Source organism: Sinocyclocheilus grahami, unplaced genomic scaffold, assembly GCF_001515645.1.
Source record: "Sinocyclocheilus grahami isolate Dianchi unplaced genomic scaffold, SAMN03320097.WGS_v1.1 scaffold481.1, whole genome shotgun sequence".
Lineage (NCBI taxonomy): Eukaryota > Metazoa > Chordata > Actinopteri > Cypriniformes > Cyprinidae > Sinocyclocheilus > Sinocyclocheilus grahami.
The window spans coordinates 1,370,984-1,394,983 of record NW_015505660.1 but is presented as its reverse complement, the minus strand read 5'-3'; the positions used below and the strand labels follow the sequence as shown (position 1 = coordinate 1,394,983).

Below are 24,000 nucleotides of genomic sequence, written 5' to 3'. Positions count from 1 at the left end.
TCATAAAACATAACAAAAACATGCATTTTGGTTTCCAAAGTAGTTTTCCATTCAATAGCCATTTAAAACATTCTTAAATAAGTTTCAAACCATTACACAAACCAGCTAGCTCATTAAACGAAATATTTGAAGCAAAATGGAAGAGACAAAGAAAAACCTTGAATCAGAAATGTTAGTACAATGCAAAATACTGATTATACGCATAAAAGCTAATTGAACATAGATGCACACACACAAAATCATCATAATACAGGATATACATTTATTATTTTTTGTGTATGAACAGTCTGAAATGTTCAAATTAGCACCATCAAAAGTGTCAGTTTAAGTACCGATCACGTGTGCAACTACTGACATACAGTACTGGAATACAGAAGCAATATTCACCACACCATACCTGGAACAAGCTGTTGCAACAAATAGTTCTGACAGAAGCAGGTAGATTCAATATGTATTAAATAATCCTAACAAACATTAAAAACACGTTTCATTTAAATACATACAAAAGTACAAGAACAAAACGTGGAGAAACTGCTGAATTTCACAGTAGTGAAATTTGTCTAGCACCTGTTGTGACCTTGTGCAACCTGATAGATGGGAGCCAAGGTCTTGAACACACACATACATACACGCTCTGTTCCAAAACCTAGTGAGCATTTAAAGGCATCAACGGAGTGTGAAGGTCAATATGTATGCTATGCATTTCACACTTATTGAAGTAGCATAAAACACAATCAGTTTGCGTTTGAAGTGCACTCCAAGTTGGTCACTAGTGGCAATGAGGATGCTGTCTTAAGACAATAGCTCCCTATGTAGCTCAGTAGGGTTTGAAACAGAGTCTCTCATGCACACATATGCAGTGTCACCCTCGGACATGTTTTTTTTTTTTATGAAATACAAACCTAAAATTTCACATTTTCTCACCACATCCTGACTGTAAAGTACCTTATAAACTCCTATCAATTGTATTCAGATCTTAATTATGAAATTTGGATTGCATTGCTATTTTTCTAAAAGTCTGTCATATAAAAAGGGCCTGTTTATGGAATATATTTGTACACGTACTGCCTCTATTGCACAAAGTGAGAACTACAATAATTTGATTTTAAATGAAGCCGTTGTTTTCTCATACTGATGAGAAATGAATCAAATATACAAGCACAACTACTCAAGAGTAGCTCTTAATGTGTTTGAGTGCATTAACTATGGCACTGCAGCACCATCAGATTAATAGATGATTCTGACATTAGTCACAAACATGACACTTCCGGTACCCTGATTTCACTACACATTGAGGAACAGCGCACCCTGAAATTAAAAAAAGCATTTATTTATCTTCATGTCCTTCCAAACCTGTATCACTTACTTTATTCTGTGAAATAAAAAATGAGATGCAAAACTTTTTTCCATAATATGAAAAGCATATAGCAAGCAAGGGATATCAGTATCATAAAAATGTCATAGCATTAGTTTATATGACACTATATTTCTAAGTAGATACCTCCGCACAAAAGTCAACATTTATTGTAAAATTCTAGTGTTCAAAAGAAAAAGAACAGCATACGAGTTCAGAATGACATGAGGGTGAGTAAATAATGACAGCATTTTCATTTTGGAGTGAACTAATGATCCACAGCCCAATGGAGACTCGCCTTTTTACAACGCAGTGGAGACCATGTACTTTGCTCTCTTAAAATATATGAAACAACACACATAGAGAGTGTGGTATATGATCACCAAGAAATTCTGTGTCCTCTCTGAAAGAGTCACTAATTAGCCTCAGTTGGATATGAAATACTTAAGCCTTAAAAAGAAAAAATATTCGAATGGGTCACTTATTATCAGCTTGGCTCTTCGACTGCATCGAGATGGCTCTTGACGAATTAAATACCACAAGCTACTTCAGCTCTTTTCCAAAACCTAGTGAGCTGACTACGTAGGCAGTATTTTAAGGCTCTCAGTGTGAAGGCTGTTCAAAAAGGTAGGCAGCATGATTGTACCGCCTTCTAAGATGACTTCTTTTGCTGAAGATGCAGAGAATAATGCACAGCATAATCTATTTCTGCATGCATGCATTATTCTAAAAATAGATTATGCTATGCATTATGGTAGGTCTTACACAATCATGCATGCTGCTAGCAACAGGCAGATCATGGGTTCGATTTCCAGGGAATGCATGCATTGATCAGTCTAATAAGAAATTACTATTTTATACTATTCAATATTTGCATATTGCATTGTTAGCTTAGCAACAGGCCGACTCTATTGAAATCAATATCGAAACTCTTATTGAAATCAATTGTGATTGAAGGAGCAAGGCAGTTCACTAGGTTTCGTTACAGAGCCAATATAACACAGGTAATAATAATATTAAGAAATAAAAGCAAAAACAAGACAAAAGATTGCTGATACAGGTCTGGAAAAAAAAGGTGTTGTTACAAAGTCCATCGGTTTTTGGCCAACCAGTGGCCTTATAAAAAACAACCGCATCCGGTGACATGAGCTTTACCCACAGTGCAACAGGCAGGCCAGTATGCTGAAGACGTCTCTTCTAGGGCCAAAGTGTGGATTACAGCACAACATGACAAAACAAGAAACCTTCAAGTCCGAAAACAAGAAACGCTCGGCTAACACACTGCAAGTACATACTCAGTGCAGGGGGTGATAAAGTTAATGCATAGTTAGAAACGCTCACGTTTACGTACTTGTGTTCTGCTGGAAATATCTGTCCCACTGCTTTCATTATTTCACGTAAGAACATTTTTAATAAGAATATAAAACATTGTTTTTGACAGTACGAATGGAGAAGGCGAAAATAAACCTCTATGAGTGGGAGTGGCGGGCTCATTAACTCTTGGGGGGCATTTTGCTGGTGTAAAAGTCTCTGCAGGTCTGGCAGCAGCGTTGGTACCAGCGCATGTCCTGGCACAGGTTCTTCTCTCGGATCACCCTGCAGTAAACCGCCCACTGATCCCCCGCGCACTTGTACGTCAATGCAGCTGCCAGGAATAACAGAAGGACAGGACATGGCATTTCATAGATTCAATTAATCGACACGATCCCTGACAACATGCATTCATCACTCCAGATACGCAGGTGATCTAAAAGATGCCATTTTTCATTTAGAAGATGCCTATGTTGCTGTTACAATATTTAAAAAAGCTTTTTCAAAGTTTATTATTAATTATTGAAATTATTATTTTTTTTACATTTAATTAAATTTTTTACATTTAATTCAGTGTTACTCGCTGATTATTTGTGATATTTTCTAGCAATTTCTGAGTAAAGTAAATCCTAGACATTCAGCAGATGATCACTGAGTGTGTTTGTAAAGCTGCATTTATTTAGATGATTCTCATATTATTTGTACACAATAAGAACGTGATGCTTTCCAGATGATGCTTACTTTACTCTTGGCAATGAAATGATGCTTATGCAGTAAAAATGCTTAAAGCAAAGAAAGGCTTTGTTTAAAAACATCCAAACTGAAATGGAAATGGACTGATTTAGATACTTGACATAGGCTGGTTTAAATTCAATTGAAATGTAATAAGGAATCTTTTGGAATTCTGCCAATATGATGCCTAAATAACACTATTAATAAGTAAAATATCCTATTTAATTATAATTATGATCCAATATATCTACACTGAAATTAAATGTCAATATAACTTTAATATAGATAGAAATTATATGACATTCAATGAAATCAATATCAATTATATGAAATTATTGAGACATAATTGCAATATATCTACATAATACAGCTATATCATTATTTCAATAAATATAAAAATGGTATTGAAGATAAAAAAGTGGAACAATGTGAAATAATAATTACAGAATAAAGTATCAGTTTTATTTTAGTAATATTAACATACTATTAGATTTTGTTAATATTTTGAATATTAACTATACTGTTTTCATTTTAAGTTTAGTATTAGCTTTAATCATTTTCTTGTGTGTTTATTTTTTAAATATTACTATAATACGTTTTAGTTTTTACTTAGTTTAGATATTTTAGGACTTCAGCTTAAACTAAGCTAAACTGAGAAATATTGCCTTGTCATGTTGCCTAGCTGAAATAAAGATTATTATTATTTTATTTCAGTTAATATTTATTTCAAATATAGATTTTTTTGGAAAGGGATTGTGTCATATTTCTGGTTGAAACTAAACATTCAGAGACATATAATGATACATCAGGATTTGATCTGATCATAAAAACCAGTACACTGCTTAAGTCTTACCCAGTCTAGGGGAGGTGATGGTGTTCACATTGACTTTCACATTACACGTCCCAAGATGACACTGCCTGTACGCTGAGGGCTTCAGGACTGCTGGGCAGTCGCTGCCATGGCGACCGGTCACTTTGTGCATGCACTGGACCACTCTGGACTGCAAGCCCCGCCCACAGGATGATGAGCACTGCAATGAACCAATGACCAGATCACAACAGATTAAAACATTTCCCACATCATAACCTGCTCTGACAGACCTCATTTTACTCATAAAATACAGAATCTACTCAATATTTCAACACAGTTCCTTTCTACTTCAACTGCAATGTTTATATGATAGATTTCAAATCAGGAATAAAATCGGATAGCAAAGGTATAATATCTATCTATCAAATAGGGCTGCACAATTAATCGAATTTCTAATCGCGATTACAATTACGTAATCGTTCAAAGCGGCAATTAATCGTTCAAAGTCCACTTATGTTATTCTGTGTGCTTAAGATGCTTTTATTTTATTTCTACATGTTATCTTAAGGGGTTTTCCCATTATTTTAATTCAAGTTTTAGTATAACATTATAATACCATTCATACTTTTTTAAAATAATTTAAAGAAGAAACCAATCCGATGTATAGTTGACATTTGAGGCTTAATACTGTAGAAAAGCACTAAAAGTTTTTCATTTAGAGTGTTTTCAGCTCGTTTATTTTCATATGAAATGACGGCATGCAGTTGCATCAAACAATGGTATAAACATCATTCAATGTAAATTGTGATAATCGTAATTAATAATCACAATTACAATTTCAAGGGAATAATCGACAATTATGATTTTTGTCATAATCGTGCAGCCCTACTATCAATCATATCATCTGCTCTAGGTTTGGGGCACTTTTACATCCAACCATCTTCCCAAACTTGTAATGTCAAGCAGCAGTATTGTAATTTTACAGTCATAATGTAAAATAAAAGTATTATTATATTGTTTTATATTATTATTTTATTTTACAGTGAAATATCACAAAAGCAATTTTCTTTTAGATTTTTATATAGTAATAATAATAATAATTATTATTATTATTATTGACATTTTGGCTAAAATGTGCAGCCCTACAAACAAGCACAACAAACCTGGAATGTTTTAACCCCTCAACTGTCACCGTCCCACCTGTGGGACGCTTGGCGATCCTTTTTTGTTGTTGTCCTTTTTCTCTATCAAATCTTTTAATAATCATCATAAATCATATATAATTTGAAAGGTCAAGCAGCAGTATTGTAATTTTACAGTCATAATGTAAAATAAAAGTATTATTATATTGTTTTATATTATTATTTTATTTTACAGTGAAATATCACAAAAGCAATTTTCTTTTAGATTTTTATATAGTAATAATAATAATAATTATTATTATTATTATTGACATTTTGGCTAAAATGTGCAGCCCTACAAACAAGCACAACAAACCTGGAATGTTTTAACCCCTCAACTGTCACCGTCCCACCTGTGGGACGCTTGGCGATCCTTTTTTGTTGTTGTCCTTTTTCTCTATCAAATCTTTTAATAATCATCATAAATCATATATAATTTGAAAGCTTAGAAGCCCAAGATTCATCCTGTGAAAACCATTTTGAAATCGGGAAAACCATGGAAATGGTACTTTAAAATATTTTGGCGTCTCCTCCCCCTTAGTGGGCCGTGTCAAGTGACATATTACTTAATTAAGTGAAGTGACATGTGGCCAAGTATGGCGACCCATACTCGGAATTAGTGCTCTGCATTTACCCATCTAAAGTGCACACACACAGCAGTGAACACACACACCGTGAACACACACCTGGAGCAGTGGGCAGCCATTTATGCTGCGGCGCCCAGGGAGCAGTTGGGGGTTCGGTGCCTTGCTCAAGTCGTGGTATTGAAGGTGGGAGAGAGCGCTGTACATTCACTCCCCCCACCTACAATCCCTCCCGGTACGAGACTCGAACCCACAACCTTTGGGTTACGAGTCCGACTCTCTAACCATTAGGCCACGACTTCCCTACAAAATGCATTACGGTCTTTTAGAATCAAACCTTTTTATAATCTTGACAAAAAACATATCATTGGAAAGGTCTGAGTCTCAGGATTCCATAGATGGTGGTTATTTTGAGATAGAGAAATCTAGACATTTGTGACAGAAAAAATCACATCACAGTGGAGTCAGCTGTCTTAACCGTGGCTTGTGTACTGCAAACACATAGCAGCTTCATCACTGTGTCTGTCACGCGACTCTGTTCCCCTTTCGGGCTCTGTCTTTACATTTATTTTGAAAGATGAAGCTCGCAATTATGGTAAGGGGTGTTACATTTCCGACGAGTGCTTGCGGTGTTCGGCCAATCACAATGCACTGGGTCAGCTGGCCAATCAGAGCAGACTGCACTTGTCGGAAGGAGGGACTTTGTAGAAAACGAAGCGTTTGAGAGAAGCTGGGCATAGAGGACCTACAATAATGTACAGTATTTGAAAAATAATGTGTTTTTTGAACATTAAAGCATGTCAACATATTCTGTTACACCAAATACACAAAATAATGATCTTTAAAAAAAGTATCATATGACCCCTTTAAAAAAAATTCTATGGAGTTTGGATGGCACCCGGTGGCTGTTTGTGGTATGATGCCCTAAATAAAATCTCACAGAAACCTCAATGTTTTTCATATCAACTTCAAATTTGGAACATAACTTATTTAGACATAAGGCTTTAAATTTATACCAATTTTAGAGTAAAACCTGTTACGTAAAATATTTATTATATATAAAATAAAATTAAATTAATATAGTGCATTTTCTTTACAGTAAATTTAAACTACCATAACTTTTTACTTTACTTTTTTGAAAACATTCCACTTTTGCGATAATCTGCCAACCTTATGACCAACCTTATGTCTGTATTCCAAAAGTGTTCATAAATTACAACAATTTAAGTTTGGATAGTGCACCTGCATGACTATTTTACAAAATGGGGGGTGACAGTTAAGAATAGCAAAAAATCACAATTGATTGATTCTTTAGCTCAAATCATGACATAAACATATTTTTTCAGGCTGGTCAAGCTAATGCACATGTATATTCAATAGCAAACAGAGGCGATTGGCAATTTTAAATGTAAAAACGGGACTATTAATGAGTGTTATCATTTCTTCCATACATTATTGCAAGAGTTGGCCATTCCCTCTGCTTACAATGTGACAAAACTCAACAATTGACGGCAAACATAATTTTAGAATAAATAAAAAAATATATATATTCTAATAACATGAAATGAAAAGACTTTCAACATTACAAAAAGTAACAATATGACAACAGCAGCAGCTACGTAAACCAGCAAACAACGCAAAGATGCATTCATATATTTTAACAATAACGAAACAATCATTAAATGAATCAAAATAAAAAAGCATTTTTATGCATGGAGTCGAAGGGCCAGCTTTGTCTTTGAGCCTGTGCTAGTGTTTGTATTACAGTCAGTGAGCTTTCATGGTCCCCTAATGAGCAGCGCAGTTTTCTCTTTTCTGTTCAGAAACAATAACAATTCATAAGCCTGGCCTACTTTACAGTGTGTGCTGTAAGAGCTCAACAACTCTCAAACGTCTTCGGCTTCCGCTTGACATTTCTGCTCATGAGGAGTTTATAATTATGTTGTTTTCAAGCAAGCCACACACTTGACAGTATATAAAGATTCAGACACAGGCCTCCATATCATCAATAAACTGCAACTGCATCCAAATTACTCGTTGTTTAGTAGAGATTATAAATGAAGCATTACAAGACATTACAAGGCAACTGAAAACAACTGAAGTTATGAAACAGCACAAAATATGAATTGATAAGAGCATATTCAAATTGGCCAAAAAATGTAACACACAAACACATGCATGATTCTGAGTGAATCTGCTCACGGCAAACCGACTGAATAAGATTTCCAGAGGAAGACAGCAGGAGGAAACGGTTCTTGAATAATGTGTCGTTCTGATTCCTGTGAGACGAGCAGGAGTCATAATGTCAGCGTATCGCCGCCATCGTCACGCTCACGAATTTAAGACCCAAAGGAAGCTTTATTTCTCCAATAACACTCCGGCGAAATTAAATCAGCGTATCTCTGTGACAATCTAATACATTTTAATAGACTTATAGTTCGACAGGGCAGGAACAAATTCAGTTATTTCATCACTGGCTGAGGAGAGCTGGGAGCAGACAGCATGATGAAATGATAAACACAAAATACATTGTTCAATAGTCCTTAGTGCAATGCAGTCAAAACACAGTCTAGATCAGGGGATTAAATATATTCATTATTATATATTGAGTGTTGCATTTTAACACGCTTATAGTTCCATAGTAATGCATTTCTATAATTATATACTTTTCTATATATTTTTTTTTAATATACACATTCCTACATTATATATAAACATTTTGCTTTCACAAGTTTGAGGTTGGTACGATTTTTTTATATTTTTGAAAGTCTCTTACGCTCACCAAGGCTGCATCTGTTTGATCACAAATACAGTAAAAACAGTAAAATTGTGAAATATTATTATAATTTAAAATAAGTGTCTCCTATGTGAATGTATATTAAAATGTAATTTATTCCTGTGAAGCAAAGCTGAATTTTCAGCATCATTACTCCAGTCTTCAGTGTCACATGATCCTTTAGGAATCATTCTAATACACTGCTTTGAAACATTTATTGTTATCAACAATGTTGAAATCGGTTGTGCTGCTTCATATTTCTTGTGAAAATCATGATTTTTGTGACAGTGATATTTTTTCACGATTCTTTGATGAATAGAAGCTAACAAATGGAACCTTATAGTAAAGTGTATCCTATAAATATTCAAGAACCCAAACTTTTGAAGAGCAGTGTAATTTGCCATTTGGTTCACTTTTAGGAACAGTTTCATTTCTTCACAGAAATTAGTGTGAGATCAAGCAGTATTTGTCGCAGACCCCCGGGCTGGAGAAACGGAGTTGTTGGCTGCCATAGCTGCAGATGAAACAAACGAAAATTGATTTGCGAAGTGGCAAAAGGTGCATGAAAGCAATATACTTCCCTGCCTCCGAGGAACCCAAACGCCTTTCAACGGCGCACAGTATTTTACGTTTACAAGGGATGACGGGCTATTGAAAATGAAATCAGCGTGGCAGGTTAGCATTGATTTCAGCGCTGCCTGTCGCCAGAGTCTAGTAAATAACTGCAGTCAGGGAAAGTGTGAGTGGAGTGATTTCACAACGACTCGCCGTTCTCAACACCACATGCACTGTGAATGAGAAGAGAGCTTCAACCTAAAAAACACATCTAAGCATGCTTCAACATAAAAACATCTAATCTGCTGATCAAAGGCGGCTCTGAATCACAGTCTATGGCTCCCTCAAGAGAAGACCATGTTTGATTTGAGCTAATAAATATGACAAAGCTCTTTAACGTCTGGTGTGTGAAAGGAGAACACCCTTACAGATGAAGAGCAATACAGAAACTCCCGAAAGCTCTGAGTCCTTCTTCATGTTAACATAATACAGCATTTTAAAATTACTGTGGAAACTACTGAAATTATTTTAGAAATGCTGCATTACCTCAACAGTAGTCTAGAACAATGACTAAATGGCTATTTGGGTTTTGGCTAATATTAAAGTGGGCTGTTTAGTTTTGATGGGATAGTTTTTTTTTCATCATTTATTCACTCTCATGTCGTTCCAAACCTGTATGACTTTGTGTTGTTACTGTTAACTAAAACTATTAAAGATTAAACTAAAATAAAGCTATAAAATAAAAGTAAAAAATGAGATTAACTTGAAAAAAGTTATTGTTATTAATTTTGCTAACTAACATTAAATCAAACAATTAAATTAATTGATTTCATTAATTTAATTAAAACTAGATAGAACTTTTTGTTGTCCACGCTGTCAAAAATTTGGTGCAGGATTTACTTTGTAACAATTTTTACTCAGAAATTGCTAGTAAATTTCACAACAATTACAAATGAACAAATTGAATTAAACATGAAATTTTGAAGTAGAAAGTATTTTCTTGAAAAACATCAATCATCTTTATTTTGGAAAATATATATATTTTTTTAAATAATTTTTTACAGTGGACACAATGAAAGTCAATGGGGTCCAATGTTGTTTTGTATTTTGTAGAAGAGAAATTCATACTGGTTTGTGAGTAAATCATGACAGGATGCTCATTTTTGGCTGAACTGTCTTTTTAATGCTAACCAATAGCTTGCATGTCGTAGATCACGATGGGCAAGATAAGTCATTTCAGAGGTTCTTACATTTAAATGAAAGATTATGAAAATATTTTTCACCTTTGAAATAACATTTTCGTGATTTCATGTTCCCTGAATTCTATTATCTGGATGCCCATTAGTGGCTGACATGATGGAGACACAAAATGCACTGATATTAACACAAGAGAAGAGCACTCCAAACACAGACAGATCCTAGCCGGTTACAATCTCTTATCCCATTCACAAATAAAATATGTAATATGTCATTTTGTGCCAAAACACACAATGTGATCCACATAATTGAAAAGGGATGACATTTATCCACAGCCAGCAGCCAAAACACAGAAAAAGAGCCTGATTCTCCTCAGCTAAATAGGCTATTTCTATTCAGTGGAGGAATTTCACACAAGCCGCGTCAGTCATATGAATGGATGTTCATACTCATGTGTTAATCAGTGTAAATCCACCGGCTGTAATATTCTGCCAGTAAACACATTTCATTACACCAAATACACAAAATAATGTTATTTTTAGCAGCATCATATGACCCCTTTAAAGTAAAAAAATGCCAAGATGGATTTCACAAGATTTGTTACAATAAAATACTGTGTTCAGACTGAACTGTATTGTGAAATCAATGCAGACTAAGTCAACAAATTGTGTCTAAATAATCTGAAGTCTCTGTTATGGCAATTAGTTTCATATTTAGTTGGGAATTTGGCTCTTAACTAATCTTATTTAATCTTTGTCAGTATAATAGTGTTAAAAGTGTAATGAATGACTTCAAGTCTCCCATGATAAATGTAGCAATAAACATGCAAAATTATTTAAGTAGCACTGATCCTTAATTATGAAGGTGAGATACTATTATGATGTGCTATTGTGAACTTTCTTTATACAATATAAAAATTGAATGAATCAGTAAATAGTAGAAAAAAAAATTAAATGCAACTGCATTATTTATTCATACTGCAGTAATTAAAAAAACAAAAACTATTATAAATTGTTTTCTTTGAAATACAGCTGAAATAAAATATAAATATCACATGAAGAACTTCAATGAAAAACGTAAATAAAAAAATAGAAATGTTGCCTTGGCGAACCAATTGAAACTAAATTTAAGTTGTAGTATTAAAATTATTAAAACTAAAACTGAAATAAAAATAAATGAAAACTAAAGTACATATATATATATATAAACAAATTAAAATGACAAAGGCACATAACAAAATTACTCAAACTAAAATAATAGCTGAAAACATAAATAAAAGCTACTTAAAACTTAAATAACAAATGAAAAATTTGAAATGTTGCCTTGGAAACTAATTGAAACCAAATAAATTTAAGTTGAAATACTAGTTAAGTTAAAATAAATGAAAGCTAAATAGAAATAAAAAACAAAAGTATACACCAGATTAAAATTATATTTAAATAAAAGCGAATTATATAAAAATAACAAAATATTAATAAATAATATGATATATAAACAGTACTAAAATAGCACCAGGAACTACATAGCACTCTAAACATCCATACCTGTAAATCTCGGTCATCTGACAAATATAAGAGAGATTACTGTAATACAGACACAGACAGTCACTTCCTGTGTACAGTAAGGTCACGATACGGTTGCCATGGTAATAAACTGCAGAACTACTACAGTTAAAATGCCTGTGCAGTAGAATGCAGTAAATGCACACTTAATGCTTTCCATTTTCTGGTGTGACAGTAGCTCGTCTTTTCTGCAGATCACTGAAATGAAAAGAAGCAGGTCTACAGAGGGAACATCTGCTCTTTACAGAAATGCATGACACATGCAGAAATATCAGATGCTTTCTGCACCAACATCTCGCTAATGGGAGAATCTATTTTCCTCTCATTTGCCCCCAAAATGATACGGCCGACTTCACAAACAAATGTCGCAGAGGCTTGTAGAGTGAATACTGAGGGCCCCGGACGTTTGTAGAATCCAGCAGTAAACCACAACAGGCCATGCAATGATGTTACCATATTTTCCTAAGCATTGATAAAACACAAAAGACACATTTAATGTGAAACTAAGGCGTGAAGTTGAGATCAGACACTCACACCTTCACTAAAGATCAGTCCCACCATGAGGTCCGACCGCAGACCTCAGTCAGAAACATAATCCACAACCTTCGAACGTCTCGCTGACCCTGTCTCTAATGCCTTCAACATCTGCGGCCGCTGATGGGGAGCGACGGTAAGATGAAGCTCAGAGGGAAACAAACCTCAAACCTACAACACATCCTGATGCTCTAATTAGTTGTGGAGTCTTGAAGGGCATCTATAAACGTGAATGAAATACTGCTACAAAAAAGCACACTGAGCAAAACGCAAAACTGAGACGAAACTTTAGGTGACATGAAACAGAAGTTGCAACTGACTTCACAACTTATTGTGGCGTATTTCCAAGTTAAAGGGTTAGTTCACCCAAAAATGAAAATTAGCATAATTTACTCAAGTCATCCTAGGTGTATATGACTTTCTTCTTTCAGACGAATCCAGTCGGAGTTATATTAAAAATGGTCTTTGATCTTTCAAGCTGTTTAATGCTACTCAGCAGGTGTTGCATGCATGAGTCCAAAAGAAGTTAAATAAAAAACACCCATCCATTAATAAAAAGTGTCTCACACGGCTCCGGGGGGTGAACAAAGGCCTCCTGTAGCGAATCGATGGGCTTTTGTAAGAAGAATATCCATATTCAAAACGTAATAATCACTTTAATCTAGCTTGCGCCAACAGTTGTACACGGAAGCAGTTCCAGGGGAATAACGTATGGAGGTCAGCATTGCGCATGCGTCGCTCAGAAGTGACGAATGCGGAAGCACAGCTGAGAGATCAAAACAAAACACTTATTAGAAGTACAAAATGAGGATTTGTAAAGAAGAATGTCGGAGGATTTTGATATAAGCCAAGAGGAGACTGGTTTTCCTTTGCTAAAATAAGGAAACTTTGCTTCCTTTGCTCCTGTAAACAAACGTTGGTTTTCACGAGACTCACCGGCGCATTCGCAGCGCTGACCTCATACATCATGCTCCTGGAGCTGCTTCTGTGTACAACTGCTGGCGCAAGCTAGATTAAAGTGATTATTACATTTTGAATATGGATATTTTTCTTACAAAAACCCATCGATTCGCTACAGAAGGCCTTTGTTCACCCCCCGGAGCCGTGTGAGGCACTTTTTTATGGATGGGGGCTTTTTATTTCACTTCTTTTGGACTGATACATGCAACACCCGCTGAGTGGCATTAAACAGCTTGAAAGATCAAAGACCATTTTTAATATAACTCCGACTGGATTCGTCTGAAAGAAGAAAGTCATATACACCTAGGATGACTTGAGGGGGAGTAATTTATCGGCTAATTTTAATTTTTGGGTGAACTAACCCTTTAAATGGCCTGTTGAGGGCGGGACTTGATTTTATCCATCAGTTGTTGATTTGATTGTGAAAAGTGAGCACTGCAAACTGGATAAAATGGCAGAACTGAATGCCAATTGGCTGCAGCGTGGCCTCACATACACCACCATTTTGGGGTTAATAAGGATTTTCTGGAAGAAATTAATACTTTTATGCAGTGCAGTTGCAATAAATTGATCAAAAATTACAGTAAAGACAAAATATTTCTATTTTTATACTGAACTTTCAATTCATTAAATAATTATTATACAAAAGTCACAATGAAGCAGCACAATGTTTTCAATGTTGGTAATAATCAGAAAAGCTTCTCGAGCAGCAAATCAGCATATCAGAATGATTTCTGGAGGATCATGTGACACTGAAGACTGGCGTAATGATGCTGAAAATTCAACTTTGCATCACCGGAATAAATTACATTTTAACATATATTCAATTAGAAAACATTTATTTTACATTGTAATAATATTTTACAATATTACGAATTTACTGTATTTTTGATCAAATAAATGCAGCCTTGGTGAGCAGAAGAAAACATTTTTAAAAAATTATTTTAAAAAAATCATAGGCATCAAATGAGCATATCATAGGAAGTTATATTTTGATTAAAAGGTAAAAGATGCATATAAAAACAAATGCACAGATGATTCGTTCACAATAAGACCTGTAAAATGCATTAAAAAAAGAAATATGGTCAATTTAGATTTCATGTCGAGTTTTTTGCCAGAAATGTTTGTAGAAACTTATAAAATTGTCAACTTCATTATACTATGATCTAAAATTAGCTTGTTTATCAATATTGCTGAGTTAATAAAATTATATATATAAAGTTCTGCTGTATTAGTCTGTCATTTTGAATGAAATTAGAAAGTTTATTCGATATTTATCCTTTACCTGAACCCAAAGCCTCACAGAAATGTCCAAAGAGATTTAGATTTTCATTTCCTATTCTCCAATAAACAACGTTGATAACTTGATAACTGATGGTGTAGTCGTTATGTTGTATCTTGTACTCTTTACTGAAAATGTGTGTGTCATTGAGCCTCCAATTGGTCAAAACCTATAAAAGTCAAACAAAAGCAAAGCACATGCTGCCATTTCAGCGCTTGACCCTAATAATTGCTGATTGAAGCTATAATACTGCATATACGAGTACAATATTTTTTTAATAAAATGCATAGATTTGGTTCTGATTCTGCTTGGTCAAAACAACATTCTAGCAATGCTAAAAAAAAAAGCACACATGTCCACCCATAGAGACCAACTATTAACCTTAGTATTCAAGTCAGGAACTACATTTTGTAGTGTAAGCCATGTAATATTGGCTATAAATGACCCTGTACTCGAGATATGAACATCGACTAATGAAAAACCCATATTCCCAAAACAAGAACTTCCAGACTGTGCACCTGAGACACTAAACCATGAGAAGCAGCACTATGATAATGGCGTGTCCACACCGAGGTGGCGAGAGCTCATTGCTGAGCAACACGAACCTCAGGAGAAACAGAGGAACAGACAGATGGAGCTTTACAGGCGTGAGGCGACCCTGGGCCACAGCAGTCAAGCTCCACCGGGGCGGCAGCAAGGTAACCGGTGACAGCCCACATACATCACATGCGACAGCATGACAAACTCTGATTCAGCTGAAGATCTGTGGACGCGTGCAGAGCGCTCTCTCACCGGCCTAATGTTTGCCTGTCTGCATTCATTTGACTCAGGATGCAGTCTGATGCATCACAGCTGCGTTGTGCAGAGGAATAGCACAGGTTAAGTTAAGCTCAATTGATAGCATTTGTGGCTTAATGTTGATTACCACAAAAAAAAATCCATTCATCCCTCATTTAAAAAAAGAAAAAAAAGAAAAATTTCGGGTTATAATGAGACACTTTTAAATGGAAGTCAATGGGGCCAGTATGGAAACCATAATACATTTTTTTTTCAGGATTCTTTGATGAACAGAAAGTTGAGAAGAACAGCATTTATTTGAAATTGAATTTTTGTAACATTATACATGTCTTTACTGCCAGTTTTGATCAATTCAATGTCCCTTTGCTGAATAAAAGTATGAATTTCTTTTAAACAATCTTGCGGACCCCAAACTCACTTCTATATATCGACTTCTGACTATTTGGTCACCCTACCTTGGACCATTCGCCGGTCTTCCACTCGTAACATTTGGAGTGATCCTCACACGTCTCCACCTCTGCAGGACGAGACACGGGATCACAGAGACCCTGAGGATTGGTGCAGGTCACGGTCCTCTTCCTGCTGCCGCGACCACATTCAGAGGAACACTGGGACAGACAAAGACAGGGAGAATTCAGAGGATAACACAAGGAAAATAAGTGAGCAATTGGGTGCAAAGAAGGATGGAGATAAATAAAAATATAAGCAAGAGTGCTGGTCATTAAAACAGGCTTCCTGTGGAGTCTCACTTCTCTCCACTGACTAAACCTACTCTAATGAAGTGCTTAAAACATCGACATCAAAATCTGAAATGAGACCTAGAGACTCAAAAACAACCACAGTGCCCTCCATAGGCCAGGACGAACCCCACAGGCACAAGCGCACACATCCGCTCTCACAGACCCTCACATGGTCCAGTAGTACAGGATGTGTCTCATAAAAGGAACTATATCTTTATAGTGTATACTTTTTATGGCACGTCATCTTCTTATGTTATGCAAGGCTTCATGCACCAGAAAATGCTGTAATTTTAGTATATATTTATTTATACATTTTGAGGTATTTTTTACCTTCTGCTGCTGTACCATTAAAACTTCTATAACCAATGTAAACATGGGCGTTAGTATGGGAATGTAATATCATAAGAGGCCATTTACACAGAATGTGTTTTCGCATTCTGTTGTGCTGCTTTTCCATTGTTTTTCTACTCAAACCTGTTGCTAAATGGATGTTTTTGACCACTGTGCTCGTATTAAAAGAAGTTCAGCTCTAAACAAAATTGAATTTTAAGACCTTTTTTTCCTTTCCACTGCCCTGCATCTTGCATTTTCTGTGTGAACAGCCCTTTACTGTGATGAATTCAGAATTTCGATAGCATTTATGGCACAAATTTGCATTTTTATGCATCTGGCAGATGCACTTATCCAAAGTGACTTACAATGCATTCAAGATACAAATTTCTTGTTTTCCCTGGGAATCAAAGTCATGACCTTGGCAGCGCTAACGCCATGCTCTGCTGTTTGAGTTACATGAGTTTTAAGACTGGCTTTCAAAACATTTCAAGCTAAAAATAGTTCAACCTTTTTTTTTTTTATTCCACTGCTCTGCGTTTAATGTTTTCTGTGTGAACGGTTCTTAAATGTGACAAATTCTGGACAAACCATTTTTGCACTTTTCAATAAATGTAATGGAGCATTATTTTGTGAATGTCAGAGACAATTCACACAGAACATGCTCTTACATTTCTGTTATTTTTTAATCATTAATCTGTAAACATGCACTAGATGGACGCATTTGACCATTGCACCAAGTCTCAATGTATTTTCAGCATCTAATGGCACCAGGGCTGCATTTTTATTTGTATTTATTTTATTTATAATACTGATTATCACAAAAAAATTATTTCAACTTGTCCACCCTCTTCTTTAAAAAAAAAAAAACACAAAAACTGAGGTAGCAACAGAATTTGTTGCATAATATCGATTACCAGAAAATATAATTTATAAACTCATCCTTCCTTTTCTTTAAAAAATGTGAGCCTTACAATGATAGTGAATGGAGCCAGTTTTAAAAGCAGAAATGTGAAGTTTATAATTTTATTAAATGCTTACATTAATTATTCTGTTATTATTTGATCTTTAAAGCTGTTTAAATCATACTTTTTAAAGTTTTTAGTGTTTTAGTGTTCACGGCTTATATTATCATGGTGACAAAGTTGTAAAAGTATATATATCTGGTGTCCCATACTCAGAATTTGTGCTCTGCATTTAACCCATCCAAGTGCACACACACACAGCAAGGAGTAGTGTACACACACACACACACACACACACACACACACACACACACACACACACACACACACACACACACACACACACACACACACACACCGTGAACACACACCTTCTGTGCGTTTTCAAGAAGTTAGTCAGGTTAAAGTTGGTCAAAAAAGTTAGCAGGTCAATCAGATGAATTCTGGATAAGTATTTTGAATGTATTGAGTGTCTATAAACTGTTCAATTATCTTGTGCTATGTTGTTTTTAAAGCAAGAATGCTTAAAATATGTCTAAACAGTAGACCAAACTCTTGTAACAAAATCTGCTGTCTTAATAATTCCTGCTGACTTGAGCTCAAACCTTGAACCATTCGGAGGCCTCCCAGATGGTGAGGCAGTGGCGTCCCTCGCAGTGCTGTATGCTGGCTGGTTTGGAGCTCAGACAGTACAGGTCTCTGGTGGGAATGTACGTGCCATTTTGCAGCTGGTACACACAGCCAACTTCCCTCTGCTGCAAGCCTCTACCGCAGGTTACTGAACACTGCGCCCAATCGCCAGCGACCCACCTGAGAGGAGCAGAGACGCAGAGAAGACACTCATACAACAGTTCTGTCAATATTCAGTGCATTAGTGAAAGAGATCTGAAGTCTGAAATTGAACGGATCTCTACTGAAACTATTTTTTTTACTTCTATAATGTTACAATTTAACAAATAATTTTGTCAGGAAACATCATGAAATCTGGATGCTTTAATCATCAGTTTACAGTTTGATCCGTCTTTATTAACTGCTTAAACAACACGATGAAAGATGACAGAGAAGAAACAACATGAAGAAATCTACAGAAAGCTGTTCTGTCCCACACTCAGATCTCATTCTTACAAGCACCAAAATCGATTTTGCAGTTACAGACAGAAATAGAGGTGTGCAATTACTTTTCTAAGTGATCAGACTTACATCTGGTAATAAAAAGGAACGGAAAAAATCCCTGAGAAGTACATTGATGGAGGTACTTGGGCCTTATCCAGAGATCAGAATATCCACTTGGAATTGGACTTAATTGACTGAGAACACCCTATAAAACCAGTGTTATTTTAGTGTTATCATATAGTATTTATTGATGTTTTGAATTTTTTAAAAAGCTTTTATTTTGATATTTTCTGTTTTCATTGTAAAGGGGTCATATGATGCGATTTCAATTTTTCCTTTCTCTTTGGAGTGTTACAAGCTCTTGGTGCATAAAGAAGATCTGTAAAGTTGCAAAGACTAAAGTCTCAAATCCAAAGAGATATTCTTTATAAAAGTTCAGAGTCAGCCACGCCTACCTAAAACGGCTCGTTCTAACACGCCCCCACATATCTACCTCACTATGTGGGAAGATTTGCATAACGCCGCCCAAATGTAACTTTTATTCTCACTGTAGTATTGTTGCCGTGAAGGCGCTGTGTTTCGTTGTGAAAGCGAAACTACTTTGTTTGGCCTTCCAAATGAGGACACAACTAGAAATCAGTGGTTAAATAGTATTTACAACACTGTTCCAGAACAGATCAACCCAAATATTCAGATGTGTGCAGCGCATTTTACGGAGGACAAGGACTGTTTCCTGGGAGAGTAGCGTACAATACGGTGTCTGTTTCTATAAAGTGGGGCAGTTCCAACTTTGCAAGGACAGTCTGGCGCTTCTGACTCACAGACTGTAAGTACGTTTTCATATTTAAAGAATTTGCCACTGATGATTCAAACGTGAGTTTTGAGCAGTGTAGAGTAGCGCTTGTTGTTTGTTATTTCTCCGATCACAAATGCAGACATGGTTTTATGTTTACGTGGCGTGATGCAACGCGTAAAAAGACAGTATAAGTCATTATAATCAGTAATTATGTCCCCACTGGATGCAACAAATGCCTCATTTATAATGGGTTTTATTGGTTTTGTCTCATCACACCGGGACACGGCGTCAACAGTATGTGAGGGGCGTAACATTTCCGTCACACGCTTGAGGAATTCGGCCAATCACAACGCACTGGATAGCTGGCCAATCACAGCACACCTCGCTTTTCAGAACGATGAGCTTTGTAAAAATCGACGCGTTTCAGAAAGGCAGGGCATAGAGGAGAAACAATAATGTACAGTATGTGGAAAATAATGTGTTTTTTTAACCTTAAACCGCATAAACACATTTCATTACACCAAATACACAAAATAATGTTCTTTTTAGCAACGTCATATGACCCCTTTAATGTTAAAATGCAAGTAATTTTATTACATGTTTCTGTCATGTTTTATAGTTTTTTTTTATATTTCTTTTTAGCTTTAATTTATTTTCTTTCTTTTTTTGTTTTAGTACTTTTATTTTATTTAAATTCTATTTCAGTTAGTTGCCAAGGCAAAACTCCAAATTTTCATTTAAGTTTGTAAAGTTTAAGTCTTCTATAATTTATATTTTATTTGTCATGAACTATTTTTATTTTTATTTTTAGTATTAGTTAACGATAACACCCCAGAAAACTGGACGCACAGTAATGAGTTTTGAGCAAGCAAACACCCCTAAAATTTTCTTTAAAAGATCTAAAAATTGCTTGATCTTATTTTTGTATTTTTAAATGATTTAAATAATAAATTGGTGGACCTTAATATAGTTATCATTAGAACTATTGTTATTGGTGTGAACAAGCCTTTACTGTTAGAGCAAGAAAAAATGGGGGAAAGAAGTTATAATTCTGTAAGCGTGATATCTATCTCCTGTTCACTCAAGTGAACCAGCCTTTCTGCTCCAAATCAACAACTTCATGTCAATATCTTATCTCTTCTAAAGCATGTAATGTGAGACATATTGCATCTTGAATAGCTACAGACGTAGAAACAGTTTTTGGAATTAGAGCCATCTGATTTTATCACACAGCATAAATCTAATTCTACATATTGCTCCTAAATTGTGAAACCACTACAAGCTAGCAAGATAAAACAAAATGTGAATTATTGGTAAAACAATAAGTATATGCATTGTTAAAGATTCAGTTGCAAAAGAAAAGCTCAAGACTAATAAACTGAGCAGAGATATCTATTCTTAGGTTTGGTTTAATGAGAAAACACGTTACAATGCTCATGTTCCTCGGACAAACGTATGTCATTTGAAAAGCTATAGTATATAGTTATAGCTATAGTAACAGTCAAAGAGCATCTGTCTGACGCATGATCCTTGAGGAAGAACATGCATCAATATTTGTCATGGCTTTCATCTGTACAGAGATGACGGCAACAGAACAGGTTGTGTATTTTGTTTGGAAGTTTTTTGTCCTGGATTTGTTGGGAATATTCTACAAAGCCATGCTCTGATCCCAAACCCATCTTGTTTGACTCCCTATTGAGTTTTCGGTCAGCTGACGGCATTAAAATACACAACACACACAGATATGAGGTAAAACAGTCCGTTCTGAGAAGCTCTGGTGCCGCTGGTACCTGTATTGGCAGGTGTGGATGTTGCAGCGGCGGATCTGAGGCGCGGGTCTGTTCTCCGCCTGACAGTAGCTGTCGTTGACTTGAGTCATGGTCTTGTTAACGATTCTCATGCACGACACCACAGTCCTTCTCTCTCCTGAAACAAAACACAGCACAAAATATTTTTATAGGCATACTATACTTTCAGAAAGTGTCACTCAAGGTTTACAATACATGTCATCTTGCATATACTTACATAAATCAATCTGAATGCTCATTTTATGTGTTATGTAAATAAAAGAAACCATATACAGTACAAGAGGCAATGTATCATGCTGTAATTACAGTAAAATATCACTGTAACAGCTTATTGCAGCAATATAATTGTAACACTTCTGTTCTGCTTTGATCATGTTTTCTTTGTGTTTTGGTTCTGTCTTCATGAGTAGTTTGATTACTCATTCTGTCCACCTGTTCAGTTAATTATCTCATCAGCTCCTGTGTTATTGAAGCCACTTGGTTTAGTTCCTTTAACCGGTATTGTTTGTGTTTGCGTTTGTGTTTCTTCTCTAGTCACTTTGACTAATAAACTAAGTTTCTTTTGTAAGTTTCTTTTGAATTACTTTGTCTACCTTCGTCATCCTTAAACCAAGCGTGACAACAATGAAAAATTATTAAAATTATAATTTTTTAAATAATAATAACTCTCACTGTAAACTAGCTCATATACCCACATTCATTAATGTGGCATCCAATTATAGTTATAGTTATTGTTCTTGGTGTAAACAGGACTTTACAGCAAGGAAAGAAAATACACAAAGCTATAATTCTAAAAGAATGATATCTGTCACAACTTAACACCAATGTTTAATAAATAATAAAATAAATAATACTAAATAATAATTTTTAGTAATAGTAATAATATTAAAAAAACATTTAATAAATAACGTTTAATAGGTAACATTTAAAAATCCTAATAAACTAAATATTTAATAACACTCACTGTACACTAGCATTCATTTTAATAAATCATTTTATTATAATAAATCATTTTAAACATTTACTAAATAATGTTTAAAAATAATAACCCTTCAAAATTATAATAAAATAAATAACATTTAATAATAACAATTTATTATATTTATAATAATTATCTGTAAACTACATTTACAGTTTACATTTTATCCAAAGCCACTCATATTACTGTTTGCACTTTATGAATATGATCTATTTATATATAATTTATAACTAGCTTTTAATTTAAAAAAAATATTATAATAAATAATTTAAAACATGAAATGAATGTTTAATAAATAATTGCATTTAAAAATAATAATAAATACTATTCAATAATAGTAATGATATTTTTAATAATAATTCTAGCTGTAAATTAGCTCATATTTTAAACTGTGAATTTAAATGTCACAAGGAACAACATTACTTCTCCTAAAAAACAACAACAACAACAAAAAACATGATTATATAATAACAATTAGCTTTATGGCATTTTGAGACTTCTGCACAAGTTTACTAACAATCCACTGAGGATGTTAATGTTTGGACTGAGTCGAGGGCTTTGGCAAGCGCTGCGGTGACTCTGTGTTTAACCACAACAGGACAAGCAGTGTTTTCTCTGGCACGTGTGAGCATTTGTGCCTGATCTGATGCTGTCTGCTCCACTTTCACCTCCCAACAAGCCATGTCCCATTTCAGGTAATTGCAGAACAAAACATTTCTAATTAGAGATAACAATACGAGGTTATTTCTAGTCGTCATCTATGGAGTCGGGAGTCCTTTTGTGGTCATGACCAAATTAGCAGCGGGGGGACGCACTGACCCACGTAAGCGGCGCTGAATTTGCCCATGACCTTTAATTTGCTGTGAATTCTTAATGTTGTTGTTGCTTCAGAAGGTGGCGGGATGCCAGACTGTAGGATTAGCCATGTCATTAATTTTGTGTTGTTCTACGTTTGCCAAAAAAAAACACGAGCAGTCGGAGACAGAGATTAATTCCTGCGAGCGGCGAGCGGTGAAGGGCAGCCTGCAAAAACAGTGCGCTGCCTACTTAGTCAGCATTTTAGCCATCATGTGTGTGTTCCAGATGCAAAGCTTGTTCCAAAAGATAGTACATTACGACATTATGCTGCCTTTTAGATATCTTTTTTTTGGTGCAAGGCAGCATCACAGGTCAAGTAAAATATAATTTATGAATAAAGCAATGCAATGAGCTCAACGCAAAAATAAATAAATAAATAAATCACTGGTACATCTTAGGGTCAGCAAGATTTTGTATTCATTTTTTTTAACAAATTAATACTTTTACTTAGCAAGGATGCACTATCTATTTATATATAATTTATAACTAGCTTTTAATTAAAAAAAATATTATAATAAATAATTTAAAACATGAAATGAATGTTTAATAAATAATTGCATTTAAAAATAATAATAAATACTATTCAATAATAGTAATGATATTTTTAATAATAATTCTAGCTGTAAATTAGCTCATATTTTAAACTGTGAATTTAAATGTCACAAGGAACAACATTACTTCTCCTAAAAAACAACAACAACAACAAAAAACATGATTATATAATAACAATTAGCTTTATGGCATTTTGAGACTTCTGCACAAGTTTACTAACAA

General features: G+C 34.9%; 1 protein-coding gene across 1 annotated transcript in view; it reads right to left on the bottom strand.

Moving 5' to 3' along the window:
- Positions 1 to 310: 310 nt before the first annotated feature.
- Positions 311 to 24,000, bottom strand: part of adamts17 (ADAM metallopeptidase with thrombospondin type 1 motif, 17) — a 125,762-nt gene continuing 102,072 nt past the window's right edge. The window contains exons 19-23 of the mRNA XM_016236124.1: positions 21,372 to 21,507; positions 18,278 to 18,482; positions 16,093 to 16,245; positions 4,251 to 4,428; positions 311 to 2,999 (exon numbers count right to left, since the gene is read on the bottom strand). Coding sequence (XP_016091610.1) covers positions 2,848 to 2,999; positions 4,251 to 4,428; positions 16,093 to 16,245; positions 18,278 to 18,482; positions 21,372 to 21,507 — 824 coding nt within the window. The 3' untranslated portion in view covers positions 311 to 2,847. The remainder of the gene's footprint in view (positions 3,000 to 4,250; positions 4,429 to 16,092; positions 16,246 to 18,277; positions 18,483 to 21,371; positions 21,508 to 24,000) is intronic.